This window comes from Naegleria fowleri (assembly GCF_008403515.1).
Source record: "Naegleria fowleri strain ATCC 30894 chromosome Unknown tig53, whole genome shotgun sequence".
Classification (NCBI taxonomy): domain Eukaryota; phylum Heterolobosea; class Eutetramitea; order Acrasida; family Naegleriidae; genus Naegleria; species Naegleria fowleri.
In genome coordinates, this window is record NW_025407985.1 from 390,098 (window position 1) to 407,028 (window position 16,931).

Sequence of the window (16,931 nt, forward strand, 5' to 3'; positions counted from 1 at the left end):
ATTACTCTTGATCATCCTTGTGTTTTTGAAAAACAGTATACTGTTTCATGGACATGTTTGAGAAAGATCCGATGAAGAGTCCAATCTTTCCAAATTGTTTGTTCAGATCCTTAATAAATTAGGTATCATTATTTCAAAATGTGGTGGAGACTGTTTACTTGTTTTTTAAGTATTTACAAATACAAAGTTTGATTCTCTATTCATACCAAACCCAGTTTTCTCATTCTTCTGGTTCATCCATGTGCAAATAGCCTTGAACTCAGCTTTCCTATTCGGATCATCATCGAAAAAAATGGAATTGGAGAATATCAGCATTGCTGCCGAGTTGAGTTCATCGGACCCAACCAAACAAACCAATGCCTTGTTGATTCTTCATAGACTGTATACAGCCGGAAAGGATATTCAGAATTATGTTTCTACAGTGATTAATGCCGTGTTGGTCAAGTCATCGGATCCACTGGTCAAGAAATTGTGTTATCAGTTGATCAAAGGATGTGCCATTACGAGTAGACACGATTGGAATTTTGTTATGAAGGTGATTGTGGATGATATGACTAATTCTTCAGCAAATCCGGATTTATGTGTTTGGGCTTTTAGAACTGTTGTTGGACTATGTGGTATTGGAACACAACTTCAAGAGTTTTTTGTTAAAAATCGTAGACAAGTTGAAGTATGTAGTTACTGATGTGAGTCTATTTGAGAGATGATTTATTCCTCTCGAAACCAAATATCAAAATTTAATTTAATCATGGATGATGATGATGATAATATTTGAAATTTTTGTAATAATTATTGTGTACTGCACACTTATTCCTATCATTTCTACCATCGTATGACTATTATATGATCGTGATGATGATGATATATTACTCTCTTCTTTAGGAATGTCTATTCAAGTACGGATATGATCATGTCAGAATTGCTTCTCTTCACTTCATCAAATGTCTAGCCATATCACTGAGGCAATCAGAAACTCTCCGATCCACAGCATTCCAACAAAATACAAGTGAGTCTTCAACAGCTAAATATTTTGCAGACTGGGTTCTTCGTTCTATCAAGGATGACAACCAAGAGATTGCGTTTATTGGCTTTGAAATTGTATGTAATTTATATGTGCTTTCACACATCCTTTCAACTAATTCTCTTGACTAATGATGTTCATTGATGTGAAAACATTTTAACCAATATACTACCACTAATATTATGAATCCATTTTCATGAATGGTTAGCTGAGAGAATTTATTTGTGGAGATTGTGCTCGTCACCTTCATAGTGAGACCTTACCAATTTCTGTCACAAAGGAAAGCATGCAGTGGATTTCTGCAATGAAGCCCTACTATCACACATTATTATCTAGACTGAAATGTATGGATGTCAGACGAAGATATCCTGCTTTAAGACCTTTGACCTATATTTCACTCTATTTACAAGACGAGTTATCTCATCAATCGCAGAGGGAAAACGCTTTAACATTCGAAAGCGGTATGTTGAACTTAACATTGAAAAATATCATTTGTGGAATTAACTTTTTAACTATTCCATTCTTTTGCGCAATAGTCCTTATTAGCACAACAAACGTATTGAGACCCATGCTTCAAAGTGTAGAGTGCGCAACTGTTCTTGAAACAGCCCATTGTATCTTATTGACAGCAATAGACAGCTCTATGCCAAGCGACCTCACTGCTTGTACAAATAATTTAATCGATGATGCCATAACTGCCTATTTAGGATTATTGTACAGAGAAGAGTCATCATTTTTCTATGATGATTTAATGAAAGATGTTTGCTCAGTGCTCAACACAGTGAGAGACAAATATACTGTTTCAGTGAAATTAGTTGAACATATTATGAAAGTTGGAGATGCAGTTAACAGAATGTATATTCTTTCGAGTATTGTCAGAACACTGATTCAGTGCAGTATTAATACACGAACAAAACAGCACTTTTTGAAATTGACTGATCAACTCAATGACCCAGTAGAGATTGACTTATTTCTAAAGGAAGGTTTCATTGCAAAGTTAATTACTGTTCCTGACTCTCCTTTCGAAGAACTAATTAGAAACGAGCTTTTATTCTGTATTTGCAGAGAATATCTTTCACAAAAACCATACACACCAAGCAATAATTCAGAGCCAAAGACCTCTGAAGCTGCCATCGATTACTCTCTCATTCATGCCTGGTTAGATGTTGGAATTGGTATTTCAGAGTTTGGAATGAGCTCATTCACTTGGAAATTTTCATCAGGACTTACTGCAGCAATTTCTGAGTTTTCATTAATTTTGACCGATTTGTGTGGCGAATCCTACATGTCTTTCAACACGAATGAGGATCAGAGAAAGAAAATTCAAAAGATACTCAACAAGTGCTTGGATATTATTTTGAAGATGAAAACAGAGTTTGCAGAGATTATTTCCATGTGTATTTTGAGTAATTTCGTTGAATTACAAAAACAAGCAGCCGGCAGAGAAAGTGGTGATTTGGTATTTGACCATACCAGATTTATGATTTCCTCCACATTGAAAAGCTCAGGAGGAGCTTCTAGCAAAGAAAAAATTGAAACATTACTTTACTGTTTATTGAGTGTGTGTCTCAGATTTACACCAAAGCTCAGAGATACTCACGAATACTTGCGAGCATTGCTGGAAAAACAACAAGACACGAGAGACGACATTACAGACTTGCTAAGAAAGACTCTCCTTCGAGTCGACTATGCTATGAAATATAATATTACCAAAGATACTGCCTCTGTGTCTGATATTGAGCTCATCTATGGCAAAGTATTTAACAAGGACCATCCAATATTCAAGTCCTATTTTGCTGAGGATGACGAGAAATTATTAACTGCATACATCGAAGGCATTCAACAACTCAATACTATAACGGCAAATTTACATGAACAGGATTTGTATCAATTGAAGAAGGGCAAACAATTAATGACCGCAACGTCTACCAACACCAAGATCCGCCAAACTAATACTGAAGCAAAATTCTACTCTCTCGTAATTTCTCAACCAAGTGACCCTATTTGCGTCACAGCTTCATATTCTGTTATTCCAGAATCCTATACTGCTTTCCTTCACGTCAAGATACATAACACATCTCCGTGTGATATTTTCCAAACATCTGTAGAGGTTGGTATGGAGGGTCCGCTCACTCTATTTGAAAAGACCCAACAAGCATCAAACAATGTTGGTGATTTAGCTGTTAACCAATCGTATGAATTCGACTTGGAGTTCACAATGACAGAATTTGGTCATTATTGTTTCAATATTATTGTAAAATGTACGCACTTGAAGTCTTCTGGAGGAATTGATTTGCTCGATGAAGGAAACAAACAAGAAGAGCTTGTAACGATCAGATGTACTCCTTTTAAGATCAAAATGTCACACGTACTTTCAAGACCAATTAATTTGCTTCATCAAGACTTTTTGACACTGTGGGAGAACTTTGAATCTTCATTCCATTTGAAGATGGTCATTCCAAAAGTTGAAGGAACTGGAAAGGAAAAATCACCAATCCTCAAAGCCAAAGAATTTATCACAAACATGATGTCTGGTTTACATTTCGCAGAAATTCCTCAACTCGAGGAAGCTACCAAGTTAAAACAAGATGGATCCATGTGGCAGCTATGTTTTGCAGCAAGATCCATATTCAAAGATTACATTCTATTGGTTGTGTTTGGATACGAGCACCATGATGGAGAGCATTTCTTGTGTGACTTCCAATTCAAGACCAGCTCGGAACCAGTGTATAGCTGTCTTCATGCTGACAAATCACCATGGTTCCAAGAAATGGTCTACAATAATTCTCATGTCTATGACGAGAGAAGGGTGTTTGTAGTAGATCCAGAGTCTTATGACAAGTCATTCTTTGATATTACAAATCAATTTGTTTTCGATAAGGTTAGAGTGAATGTGATGAAGAAATATAATCTGAATTCAGCCAAATTGAATGTTCTGTTTCTGAAGCGATGGAAGGAAAGTACATGCATCGAATAGATCTAAGGGCGACGACTCATAAGCTCCAGTTACAATAATTAAAATATTCTATTTATTTATCATTTTGGGAATCCTAAGAGTTAGATTTCTTGGATTGTGGTGTGAGGAAACAATTTTTCAAAGAGCAACGAGGAACAAGTTGCAATTTTCGAAGATGGTAAACACAATTCAGTCAAGTGATTCATACCTCTTGCTAAAGGAACAATCGACTTGTTAATACTCCACAGATTTTCGTTTCCTGAAAGAGACAATCTTTGCAAATTATTCAACTTGCTGAGGGATTGAATGGACGAGTCAATGCTACATGAAACTGCGTCATCACTGGACAAAATATTAAGGTCAACCTCCAACTCAATCAAATTGGGACAGTACCTGACGATATTTTCCAATACTTGGGCCATTCCCGAACCGGCTCGAAGCGATAATTTCTCCAGTGAGTGACCTTTCTGTGCCAACAATTCACACATGGTTTCGTCAGATATCGGTCTTGTCATGGAGGACTGTGTTAATATGAAATGCTTCAAGTTGGAAAGAGTCAACTTGGAGAATGGAATGTTATCACTCAGAGGGACACAGAGAGACTCCAGCTGTTTACAGTTATTAGCAAAAAACTTGAAGCCACTTGCATCAATACTGTACCCAGGGACCTCAATCGATATGAATTTCAACTTTTCACCAACGCGAGAGTCTGAATATTTGGTGAGCAACTCGTTCAACAATTTGGTTGTCTTCACTTTTTCAGAGCTTTGAATAGAAAGAAATTCGAGGTGAGGAAGCGATTTTAGAGTTTCAATAATGCCCTCTGAAATTGGATCCATTTCAACCACTTGAAGATCCAACTTTTTCAAATTGGATAACTTTTCTAACATTTCTGCAACAGCATGTTCTTGACGTGCATCATTTTTCGAGTCTTCTATTTTGTTGCATCGTAAGCTCAGTGTATCTAAGGTTGTTATTTGAGAGATCACTTGCATCATGCGACGCGAAAGAACGTTCATATTGACAAGAACGAGCTCAGATAATTGAGAAAACTTTGAGAGAAGAGAAAGGTAATTCTCAATGGATGGATTGTTTGGAACAGAGTACATGAAGGCCTTCAAATTTTTAAGACTTTCACAATTGAGGAATGGCAATTCTTTCACCATTGCACAATTAAGAAGGTTCAGCTTTTCAAGTTTAGGTCCATGAGCGAATGTGCAAAAATTTAGCAATGATTTGTGGGTGACAGCTGAGTGCATTACATGCAATTGTTTCAAAGTAGCGACATTTCGGAGACAGTTAATGGAATCGTCTCCAATCGATGTAAAGCTTAGATCAAGGGCTTGCATGCATGAACCAATTGTACTCGTTGATTGCTGGAACAAGTATTTGATTCCCAAATCGCTCACATATCGGTTAATGCTCAAGTTCAGTTCCTTAATTTTGGACAATTTCGTCAATGGTTTTAAATGTTCGTCGATCAAGTTACATCCGCTCAAATTCAATTTTTCAAGTTTTTCAAGAGTTACCAAGCATTGAAGAGGACTTGTTTCTGTGGATGATGTTAAATTGGAACACATGGGAAGTGACAACTCGACGAGATTTGGAGATGCTCTGACAATCATTCGAAGAACGTCAGTGGTCATTAATTTTGTATTCTTTTGCTCCCAAAAGCTACATTCGACTCGAAAACTTTTCAACGAATCTCCGTGACGGGAGAGCAAGTTGGGCAAAATTGTATTTTCAAACTTGGTCTGTACATGTCTGGAATTTTCCAAATTAAATCCCTCAACATTCGAAAATTCCTTCCATCTCTTGCAAACCAATTCCGATTGTCTACATTGCTCTTCAAACGATAAATAGCTCAATACTCGTCTCAAAATTGTGCTCTCATCGAAAAGTTTGGTCCAACCATCAGCACCATCGAATGACATTTTTTTTAATTGTATTTTTTGGCGTCAATGAAATGGCGCGATTTTTTGAAACAAAAATATATTGCTGAGAAGAGTTGTCGTTCTTGATGTTATAACATGGAAATGAAGTACATGTTTTCTTGATCTTTCAAAACCTTCTCCAATGAATGTTTTTAAATTCTCTCAATGCTCTGATTCTGCTGTCAAAAGTGCTCCGTTCTGCCGTTTACATCTGAAAAAACTTTGAAGAAAAAATGGCAAAAAAGAAACAAGGAGAAGCTTCATCATCAACAACCTCTCCGAACACATTTCAAAACAAACCAAAGTTTAAATTACTCAAAGAACAAATTAAACAACAAAAAGTAACACAGAAATTGAATAAGTCTGCTGCAGCAACAACAACAAGTGGATCATCGGGTAAAAAGAGTACTTCATCCGTTAATAAGACTTCTTCTATTCAAATTCCAATTTTAGAAATATCAGACAAAAATCTAACCGATGCATCACCATCTTCCGAAGAGGAACAAGTGGAAAATATTGATGAAAATATTAGGCTAGATTTATCGCTTCAATGTGGCTCAAAAAGTGAATACGAATTTGTTTGTAAAACGTGTGGCGGAGAACACGATGAAGAGAAATGTACAAACAATTATTGTCCTAATTGCTTGGAAAAACACAAACTTGAAAATTGTCCTCATGCTAAGGCAGGCGCCAACGTTTGTGAATGGTGCAACAAGAAGGGGCATACACAAGTTAAATGCCCAATGAAACAGTATATCATTTCTAAAGATGACATTCCAGAGAATGTGATTTGTTTTGTGTGTGGAGAGAAGGGACATTTGGTATGTTTTCATGTGTTGCATGTTATGAATTTTAAAAGCTGCAATTGTTCGAATAATTATATGATTACAATAATGGCTGTGAAATTATATTCGAATGAATTGTGTGAATGTATGATATCATCAGAATTGCTCCACATCATACAAGTCATTCTCAAATAAGAAATATTGTTTTAATTGTGGGCAGCAAGGACATTCTGGACTTGATTGTGAAGATATTAAATTTGATGACATTCTTGCAACGTGCTTGAAAGATCAGAATTATTACATGACTGCTTCTGACAGCTTTCTTGCCAAACGTATGGTAGAAAAATACAAGTATAATTAATGAGAAAATCATGGTAGAAAATTGCCAAGATGATTTTCTCATGACATCTGAATTTCAATTGAATGGATTGCAGACTACAAAATTGCATACAACAACAAATTGATATTTCCGTCACAATTTAAATGACATTGTGAAGAAGATCAATCCTAGCTTTGCCTTGAACGAAGTGACTTCTTTCAATAAAACAAATCAGTTACACCTACTTTCATCATCTCAATTTATTGAATCATTCTTTATAGAAGACTCAAAAAAGCGATTCATTGGTGAAAGCAATTAATTATCTGAACGAACACTCCAAAGGACATGCCGTGCAAGGACAACTCATCACGTTGGAAATAAAGTCTTTCATATTATGTTGTTTTGGTTTTGAATTTCCATTTCTAATTACTTCAGAGGCATATTCTAGCAAGTGTTGCTTGATTCTTGAAGCAATGATTGCACTCTCACCTTGTGTTGCTTGCTGACTCATGAATTCCAATACCTCCAAAACTGAAGCACTCTTCTCCTCAATCACCTTTGATAAAGATCTTCTCAAATGATCATGTAATGGACACTCTTGAGCTGAACATGTCCAATCCACATGATCCACCATGGAAACGATGTGAGACATGACCTCCCTATGTTGTGTGGAGACTCTTTCCAACTGCAAGAGAACATTACAACATGGCAAACATGCGGTGCATGGGAGATTTTTCAATGTGGAATTTCCTTGGGCATGGTTGTGAATCCATATGACAAGAGCTGGGGCCAACAAGGAGGAAGAAAAAGCTTGCTTCAGATCAGAGAGATTGTTGTTACACATGGGAGGGCCACAGGCAGCACTGTGAATGAGAAGACACAGCATTGCTAATGACATTATTGTTAATGACAAGATGAAATTTTGTGAGTGCAAGGCCATTGCGGGAGATTTGTGTGGAGTAATTTTTTTTAATGATTCTCCGCGATTTTTCCACCAGGTTGTGGCTTTATGGAAGAGCTCCTCGATCTCCTGTCCAAAAACTCCTGATGGAAAGCGATTTACAACCACCGTCATGATGAGTTTTTGAGATTGGCTCATGTCCTTTGTAATCTTAATTTTCTTCCAAAAACAAGAAAAAAAAATACGTGTATTGTTCACAATCATACACCACACACCACCCTCACCACACACACCATGGCAAGAGCAAAGAGAGCGGCGTGTTTATTATTCAAACACAAGAAAAGAAAGTCTTCTTCATCGGACGTTGAGGATATTGAAACAAAGAAGAGAAAACAAGTATCGGATCTCATTAAAGAAGCTTTGAGTGATGCCAAGAACGGACGAGATCCAGACTATAGCAATGTATCCGCCGAAGTACAAGAATGGATTGTACAAGACCGCAAAAGAAGGGAAAATGATGTATCATCATCAACAACGAATCAGCCTACTGAAATTGATTCTACCTCCTTGTCTTTACTTCGCTCATTGCCTCGAGATGTGCTTTATGATATTATTGATTTTATTCCAACCTTTTCAACAAGAAATTGTCTCAGAGAAACATTTGAGAATATCAAACACAACTCTGTATCTACAGGAGTATCCACTGAGGAACTCCTGTCATATATTTGTGATCCTTTGAATCCAATTGAGTTGAACAAGAGAAGAGTTTTTGATTGTGCCATGGTAAGAGACAGCAGTTTTGTTACATTCCACAAGATGCGTTTGGTTTGTAGAGAATATGCAATTCGTATGAAGCACAAACTCTTTTCCTGTGAGAGCATTGACTTGTCCATGTTCGATTTGGATGATTTTGAGATTGCAAAATACTTTTTTGCATTCATCAAAGGCCAGAGCCAGTATTTAACAAATAAGGATCATTCAGACAATGATCCCCTCATGTATCAATGTGTATCAATGTTCGATTCACTCACAGAAGAAGAAATAGAATCAAAGGAAAAGAAGGAAGCATCAGAAGAATCCGAGAATTCAAAAATCGACAAGGACACAAACCCTGAAACGATGGATGTTAGTGATGATTCAAAAGTGGACAGTTCCAATCTCGATAATAATAATAATGGTCATACCACTGCAGCACCATCTTCAAGCGGGGCTGGTGATGTTTCTGAGAGTAGTAGTGACTCTGAATCAAAACTCGCCGAAGAAGAAGTGATTCACCCTTTGTCCTGCCATTCCATGAGATCGCTCTATATTCGAAGTGCTCCCATTGAGCTGGCATCCACACATGAACTGTTTGATAACGAGGATGTAAAGACTCCAAACGTGAAAGAAACTGTTCAATATATTGGAACGAACAAATATTTGAAATCCTTGGTAATTTGTGCTAGAGATCCTGGAACAATACAAATCATTCTCCGTTGTTGCACAGAATTAGCCTCTCTGACCTTTTTTGATGCTGCTCCCGAGCTCGGTGATGTGAGACATTATGACACCATGGCCGAGGATCAAAGCGTTTTGGCTCTTATTTATGATGAAACGGCTACTCGTACTTTTACTTATCCCTCTTTGAAAACGTTGACTTTGGACGCCCTCAATGAAGAGATTTATATCTTTGCTGATCATTTCGACAGTATGCTCCATATGTTTCCAAATCTGACACATGTTGTTTTTAACCATGCAAATAGTGAAATCGAGGATTACGTTGATGACATTGATGCTCCTGAAAAAAAGAATATCTCGTTTTATGTGAATGGTACTAAGGTTCGTGATTGCAACCTACCAAACAGAGGAAGAAACAAGGCTCCGCAAGAACGTGTCAATGTTTACTTTACAACCCTTTCCAGTGTAACACCGGAACAGTTAGCCGAAAGATTGTTGAAGTCTTCCGTCGGTAGTGATGTAGTTCGAATCATTCACGAAGTATTTAATTTAGCACTCTTTACTGATATGGCACTATTGAAACGGTTCATGGATTGTCTTTTCAGAGATGGATTGTATCCAATTGAAGAAGTAGATTTGACATATCATGAATATGAACAAAAACATTATTCACAAATTCGAGAATATATGATTTATCTAGCGAATACTTATCAAAACGGTAGATTCGCTAATGCATTCTCAACATCAAGCGTTTTAGATGCTTTACGACTTGGCCTGAGAGTGCAGCATTGGGACGAAATCTTGTTTAGATTACCTCACGATGAATTGGTCGATGTGATGGAACATGTCAAAACAAAATATGGAAATGACGAGAAATTTGCAAAATTAGTTCGTGCCGTCATTTTGAGACATTTAAGAGAACCAAATTATGAAGCATCATCTCCAATTCTGTTGAATACTCTCAAATACTTGTCTGAACATACCAAACCTCAAGTGAACGATATGATCTACAATATTTTCAAGCCTGTCAAGTGCCTTTTCGTAAAGAAAGATCTTGAAAAAGTCACGAGCGAGAAAACTATGCACGTTCCATTCATATCTTATGCCCTTGCATTTTCTAATTATTTGATACAACCATCCATTTTGAACTTTATTTCTCCTGAAGAATTGCTCTACCAAAACGAAAATGGTGATACATGTCTCCATTGCTTTTTGGGTGCTTCATCAGATTTGTTTTTGGATCAAATTCTGGCAAAACAACCCAAGCTTGCACAATGTTCAAACAAACAGAACAGGGGAATTGTTTTCATGTTTGAAGACGATGTTTCTGCCTTGTTTAGATTGGCCAAGTATTACAATGCTGACCTGTATCAGGTTGACATTTTAGGAAAGCGCCCAGCCGAGAACTTTCCAGAATTGTTGAGACAGGTTGAATTGGCTCTTTCTGTTAAGCCGTTGTTGTTGTGAATGTGTGTGAGTTCAATTCAAAACAATAAAAAGGTGCATTAATTGTTGAAGTTTTGTCCTCCTAAAAAATGCATTGAATTGATTGTTAACGAATTGATTTATTGAACCATTTCACACAATTCGTTAAAAACTTGAAGCATTCTCTTTCAAAAAGTCATCATATCTTCTCGCTTCCTTTCCCGTGATCAACTTGTAATCACCAGCAATGATTCCTGAACGTCTCTCCACACGATAGGTCTGCATCAACTTGACAAAATAAAATCGATAAAACTCTGGCAAGAATGTCAAGGCATTGTAAAATTCAGCATCATCCACATAGACCACTTCCACCTTATGATTTGATACTTGAGACACTTTTTGAACCATTTCTTCCCAACTCAATGCCTCTGGTCCAGTTAACTCATAGGCACGTCCTGAATGCTTCTGAGGATCTTGTGTCAACACAGTTGCAGCTGCCTCTCCAATATCTCGAGTATCAATAAAGGACACACGATATTCGAACGGCTCTGCCTTTGGACGATACAAGACACCTTGTTTTTGAATTCCACTCGCTTCAGCCAACAAATTTTGCATAAAGTTATTGGGTCTCAACACGGTGAAATGCACATGCGGTGCCTTTTCATTCAAATAATCCTCAATTCGATTCTCAATTTGTCCATGTAAACGTTGTAAATCTCCAAGAGGTCGACTCGCATCTGCATTCAATACACTCAATTTCACCACTTGTCGCAATGTGGTTGAACTTTGTTGAAGGACTTTTTTCAACACATTCAATTCTTGTGAAACTTGTTGTGGATTGTTTGGAACAAGGATAAATAAACGTTCAATCTGTTGAAAGGCACTTGGATCTAAACGATCGAGATCTTGAGAGACATCGCCAGCTGCATACTCGACCTTGTCTCCAAACTTGGATTTTGCATTCTCAATGTTTCGAACGAGAATTCGAACTCGAGCATTTCGATCGAGAAGACTCGAAACCAATTCGGAACCAACTTTTCCACTTCCTCCCACGACGAGAATGACTGGTGGTTTATGTTGTTGTTGTTGGGTACTACTACTCATTGGTGTGACAATTTTTTTTCTAGTGTTGTTATATTGAGAAGTACTTTTCGAATGATCTTTTTAACTGTTTTTCGAGATTTTCGAAAAGACTTTTTGGTCACTCCGTTCAAAACGTTCGCATTCTCTCGAACATTTGTGCGTACGCGTGGAATGGATCGAGAAACATTCCAAGTTCCTGTTCTTTGATTTGGATCCAAATCTCCACACATTCATCCAAGAAGAGCAACTCACTTATTATTCTTAAAAGGTGAAACGTTTGAAATAAGTCTCTACAGTATTATTGAACGTATTAACGAAAACCTTTACAGTCAAACTACAGATTCCAATAAAATCCTATCCTTGAAGACTTAAATCACTTCTCTCAATATCGAAATGATTTTAATTTTTGAAGATACTCTAAAATACGACTTGCTTTGGAATTTGGTATGTCATTGGCCATTAAACACAACTCGGTCAGATTTGAAAAATTTGGACTACAAAACAATTCAGCATTGGAAACTCCATTTCCAACCAAATAAAGATGAGTCAATAAGGAAGATGGTGATGCAAAATTTGTACTATTTGAAAGTGCTTGCATTCCTTCGTCTTGTATTGAATTAAAACTCAAGCCCAAGTATTTGATTTTTTTCAACAGTGACGAATTGGCAATGGCTTGTCGGTCATATTGATTCGACATAGTACGAGTTTGGTGAGATTTGATCGATCATTACCAGTGTTGATGTCATTGTTTTTTCTATTCTGACTGAATAATGCAGTAACTCCTTCATCTTGCAACTTATTAAAACTGAGATCTAATTCTGTGAGTTGTGAAAATATTGCGCTCGATCGAAATTTTGCAATCGCTTTTGAGCTAATACGATTTCTGCTCAAATCCAATGTTACGAGTTTATTTAAACTGGTGCTTTCACTCAAATGTGTCAGTCCCTCATCAGAAACATGGTTATTACTAATATTTAAATGAGTCAAATGTTGCAACTTTTTTTCATGCGCCAAATATTTACACACAGTCCAATCTAAAAAGTTTTCTCTAATATTCAATGATGTCAGCTGTGCAAAGTATTCAAAAGGATTATTTCTTTGGATCAATGTCAATACATTTGCCATTTTCTGTTTCAACTTCGATCATCTTTAAACTTGTGTGATCACAATTCGATCCATAATAATTTATAGATTGACTATTTTCATAGAACGGCAAATAACACAATCCACTAAATGTCAAATCTTTGACTCCCATCATTCTCTCACGTACACAACTCTTCACGAACGACTCAACTGATTTCTGTAACAAATATTTTGATTTCTCTTCAAACCTATGAAACTTTAAAGAAACATGTAATTTAATTTGCAACAATAAATCATGATGAATAATCCTAGTATTCCATTCACGACAAACAAGCCTTCCGATACTAAATATCCAACTTCCTCCCATAAATTGAAATATTTGATCAGTCCAAACCTCGGGCGGAATTTGATGAAATAACGAAGAGGAAGAGGAGGATATCCATGATGAAGATGTTGATGAGGCAATGGAGCGAATACGATGAGATTGGTTGACGAACGACTCTTGAGTCATTTTTTTTGTAATGAAAAATTGAGATTATGCGAAACCATAATTGTCAAGTTCACAATCTTTTTACAAAAAAAAAATGTTTAAAAGTTCCGTATCATCTTTTGCAACAAGGACGACTATTGGTGGTTCTCAGAGGAGGAAATTCAAATGTCCAAAGACAACGAGAATGATACTGCTCGTGTTGCTGCTCATGTGGATTCCGAATGCTCAAATTTTTGCATTATTCCATTCTGACAAACGAAATCCCGAAATCACTCCGAGGCTTGATGATGATTTAAAACCATCCATCATTTATAACCTTTCCAAAAGTTGGAGAAATTGTAAAACAATCATGGGAGAAGGCTCTTTCTTTTCAGATTTACTTGATTCGAATTCTTATGAAATATTAAGAAACCCTAAATATCCTCCAATGGGATGCGAAAGTATTTCAGTGCCAAATATAGCTACCTCAGTCGTTGAGGAATATTGGAAATTGGATGCTTTTCCAAATGCACGATTTTACTCAAGAGAAGTGGTTCATAATTTGTGTGAAACATTTGGTACTTCATCCAACTTGTTACCGAATTGTACACAAGTGTTGTGTGATGATAAGGGTGAGAGGATGAGTGAAATCATTGGAGATCGAATATTTGATTTTATTAACTATTGTCATTATTGTTCGATGGCAAAAGGTTTCCAAGAATATCATCAATTATTGGAAAATCAAACATGTCGAAATAGCAACAGCTCCATTCAGACAATGGTGACATCCTTTCCAAAATATATTCGTTATTGTGGAGCCATTAATATTGGAATTCCAGTCATTACTCCTTTGACAACAAATTCCTTAAAGCAGAAAATTCCTTATATTTACACATGTTATTGCTTTCAATCGGATCAATTTGAATTATTTTGTGACAAGAAGGGCGCCATTTCCATCATGAATGATTTTAAAAAAGTTGGAATGACACTTGCGAGTTCAATACTTGCAATAGCCGCTCTCTTCTTACTGGTCATTCCAAAACTGTTGATTTGGATCCAAGTTCCAAATCATGACTATACTTTCCTCCAAATTAGTCCCTCCATCGTTGTACTCTTATCCTTGTGTTGCAGAATTGTTTCTCTTCATGTTCCTCAACCCATGTATCCCTTTCAATGGTTTACCATGTTTTCCTCAATCGCTGAATTCTTAAACTATTGTACATTATTGCTCATTCTCATGTATTGGTTTGGAGTGATGAGATATTTACAAACACATCGACGAACAAGTGCTTGGAAAAAGTACCTATTATGTATGATTGGATTGTTGTGTTGTATTGGATTGAGTGTGGAGCTGGGTTTTTTGGAAATGCAAATTCCAAGAAACTTTACCAATGTGGTTTGGGTGTTGGTATCATGGATGGTGGAAATGGTGATTTTTGCAATATTTGGATGTTTCTCCTTGTTCATTTATTTAGCTCTGAAAAGAATTACTGAAATTAATTCGATACAAACTTCGGTAAGTGTGAGGGTGCAATTCATTGAAACAAAAGGTTCTAATGATTCTTTTTCATGGCGATTCAATTGAACATCACATTCGGTGTGAAATGGTGGTGGCTGACCTTATTGAAATATACACATGTGAATTCAATTGAAAAACAACACAACTCTCTCAGTTTGGACAATTCTCTTTATTTTGTGTTGGAGTCATGATGGTATTTACCACTGTGGATTTATGTTTGTTGGTCTCCTCACTGTGGAATGAACGTGAAATGTATTCCTTCTTTTCAGCATTTGTTTTGGTCGTGTATTTGGTACTTGCAGCTGGAGTGATTGTGTTTGAGTTTCATAGGGATGATTTTTCAACTCTCTATCGATTCATTCAATCGAAAAGGGTGGAAGGCTTAAAGAATCGACCGAATGGCAAGATTGATGCATGTTCTTGGGATAGCTCATCATCTTCTGCCCTACCTCATAACACTGAAACGGATTACCAACAAATTGAATGATGATTGTGACCAGGTCAAGAGATCTTTAACCTGTTCAATCGGTTGATTATTGCTGTCAAGGGATCATTGGAACATGACAATCTAATTTCGATTGATTTGGTTTGATGGACAACACCAGTAACTCACCAAAACATTGAGAACTCGTTCTGAAGGTGAAAATTGTTTAAACATCAATTGTTAATAATTTGATCGACCATTATCGATTTTAATAATAATTTATTTAAATTTTATTGAACAATATATCCGTTCATTTTGATAGATTATTCTTGTGGCTTGCACCAACAGGCAATTGCTGCTTTACAACTTGATGCTTTGTTGATCACGAGCCATGGTATATGCCTTGTTCACAAAGGACCAATTCACTGCCTCCCAGAAAGTCTTCAAATAATCTGGTCTTCGATTCTGATGATCCAAATAATAAGCGTGCTCCCAAACATCACAGGTCAACAATGGGATCAAATTCTCGGCGATTGGTGTTTGGGCATTGCTACCATTCCAAATCTTGAATTGAGTACCATCCAACACCAACCAAGTCCAACCACTTCCGAATAATGTTGTGGCCTTCTCAGTGAATTGTTGTTTGAAAGCGTCCACTGATCCGAATTGCTTTTCAATGGCTTGCTTGATGGCTGGAGCATCGTCAATCTTGCTTCCGTTTGGAACCAAACATTTCCAATAGAAGGAGTGATTGAAGTGTTGAGCAGCATTGTTAAAGATGGAAACACTCTTTGGATCGGAATCAAAGGCAGTCTTTTGAATGATGGCATCAAGAGGCTGACTCTCAAAGCTGGTACCTTCAATCAATTGGTTAAGCTTATCCACATAGGTCTTGTGGTGCTTGTTGTAGTGGAAATCCAATTGGCGAGCAGTAATACAAGGAGCAATTCCGTTCTCAACAGGATAGTCCAAGGTTGGTAATTGGTGCTTGTTTCTCACGGTGGTGTGGTTCATCACCATGGTTGATGATGCGGTACCGACACGACGGAATGTTTGGGAAGACTTTAAGAGAGAGAATGAAGAGGTTGCGGTTTTGAACATTTTTTTTGGCTTAATCGAGGATCCCGAAGAGGATTTTGTAAAGCGAATAATTATTGTTGAGATGATGAAGATTATATTAACTATTAATACTCATTTAGCTCTACTAGTATGTTGTGAGTGGTTCTGTTAGTGATCTTGACGAAAAAAGATGACCTCCACAGCGACCTTGCCAAGAAGGCGCGAAAATAATCAAACGCTTCAGCCATCCATAAAAACTTTGCCTTTTCTAAATATTTTCACAAGTAAAGAGAATGCTTTCAAATGACAGTGCCACGACATCAATGAGATGTGTGTGGTGGTGGTGGTTGGTGGAATGATTTCGCCAAACCTCATATTATGGTTCAAAAAATAGGAAGAACAATTTCCAGAGAAAAGAGGAGACATTGGCATCCGTCATTAATCGATCATTGTCCTTATGAGAAGAAGATGATGTTGGAAGATCCTTGTTTGTGAGCAACAAATTACACAATTTGA

At 36.9% G+C, this 16,931-nt stretch overlaps 9 protein-coding genes across 9 annotated transcripts; 4 read left to right on the forward strand and 5 right to left on the reverse strand.

Annotated features, from left to right (window-relative positions):
* Positions 1–292: 292 nt before the first annotated feature.
* FDP41_006842 (uncharacterized protein) lies at positions 293–3,998 on the forward strand (the record flags this gene model as incomplete). The annotated part of the gene is made up of 4 exons (XM_044710521.1): positions 293–670; positions 883–1,098; positions 1,230–1,482; positions 1,558–3,998. 4 exons carry the CDS (start codon positions 293–295, stop codon positions 3,996–3,998), a joined length of 3,288 nt encoding a protein of 1,095 aa, XP_044558945.1.
* Positions 3,999–4,078: 80 nt separating this feature from the next.
* Positions 4,079–5,911, reverse strand: FDP41_006843 (uncharacterized protein; the record flags this gene model as incomplete). Its single annotated transcript, XM_044710522.1, has 1 exon — positions 4,079–5,911. The coding sequence occupies one exon, from the start codon at positions 5,909–5,911 to the stop codon at positions 4,079–4,081; it is 1,833 nt and encodes a 610-aa protein (XP_044558946.1).
* Positions 5,912–6,144: 233 nt separating this feature from the next.
* On the forward strand, positions 6,145–7,057 carry FDP41_006844 (uncharacterized protein; the record flags this gene model as incomplete). The annotated part of the gene is made up of 2 exons (XM_044710523.1): positions 6,145–6,732; positions 6,857–7,057. 2 exons carry the CDS (start codon positions 6,145–6,147, stop codon positions 7,055–7,057), a joined length of 789 nt encoding a protein of 262 aa, XP_044558947.1.
* Positions 7,058–7,334: 277 nt separating this feature from the next.
* On the reverse strand, positions 7,335–7,913 carry FDP41_006845 (uncharacterized protein; the record flags this gene model as incomplete). The annotated part of the gene is made up of 1 exon (XM_044710524.1): positions 7,335–7,913. The coding sequence occupies one exon, from the start codon at positions 7,911–7,913 to the stop codon at positions 7,335–7,337; it is 579 nt and encodes a 192-aa protein (XP_044558948.1).
* Positions 7,914–8,210: 297 nt separating this feature from the next.
* FDP41_006846 (uncharacterized protein) lies at positions 8,211–10,820 on the forward strand (the record flags this gene model as incomplete). The annotated part of the gene is made up of 1 exon (XM_044710525.1): positions 8,211–10,820. One exon carries the CDS (start codon positions 8,211–8,213, stop codon positions 10,818–10,820), a length of 2,610 nt encoding a protein of 869 aa, XP_044558949.1.
* A 123-nt stretch (positions 10,821–10,943) lies between these two features.
* FDP41_006847 (uncharacterized protein) lies at positions 10,944–11,882 on the reverse strand (the record flags this gene model as incomplete). Its single annotated transcript, XM_044710526.1, has 1 exon — positions 10,944–11,882. The coding sequence occupies one exon, from the start codon at positions 11,880–11,882 to the stop codon at positions 10,944–10,946; it is 939 nt and encodes a 312-aa protein (XP_044558950.1).
* Positions 11,883–12,951: 1,069 nt separating this feature from the next.
* FDP41_006848 (uncharacterized protein) lies at positions 12,952–13,455 on the reverse strand (the record flags this gene model as incomplete). The annotated part of the gene is made up of 1 exon (XM_044710527.1): positions 12,952–13,455. One exon carries the CDS (start codon positions 13,453–13,455, stop codon positions 12,952–12,954), a length of 504 nt encoding a protein of 167 aa, XP_044558951.1.
* A 73-nt stretch (positions 13,456–13,528) lies between these two features.
* On the forward strand, positions 13,529–15,419 carry FDP41_006849 (uncharacterized protein; the record flags this gene model as incomplete). The annotated part of the gene is made up of 2 exons (XM_044710528.1): positions 13,529–14,929; positions 15,087–15,419. 2 exons carry the CDS (start codon positions 13,529–13,531, stop codon positions 15,417–15,419), a joined length of 1,734 nt encoding a protein of 577 aa, XP_044558952.1.
* A 297-nt stretch (positions 15,420–15,716) lies between these two features.
* FDP41_006850 (uncharacterized protein) lies at positions 15,717–16,457 on the reverse strand (the record flags this gene model as incomplete). The annotated part of the gene is made up of 1 exon (XM_044710530.1): positions 15,717–16,457. One exon carries the CDS (start codon positions 16,455–16,457, stop codon positions 15,717–15,719), a length of 741 nt encoding a protein of 246 aa, XP_044558953.1.
* Positions 16,458–16,931: the final 474 nt, after the last annotated feature.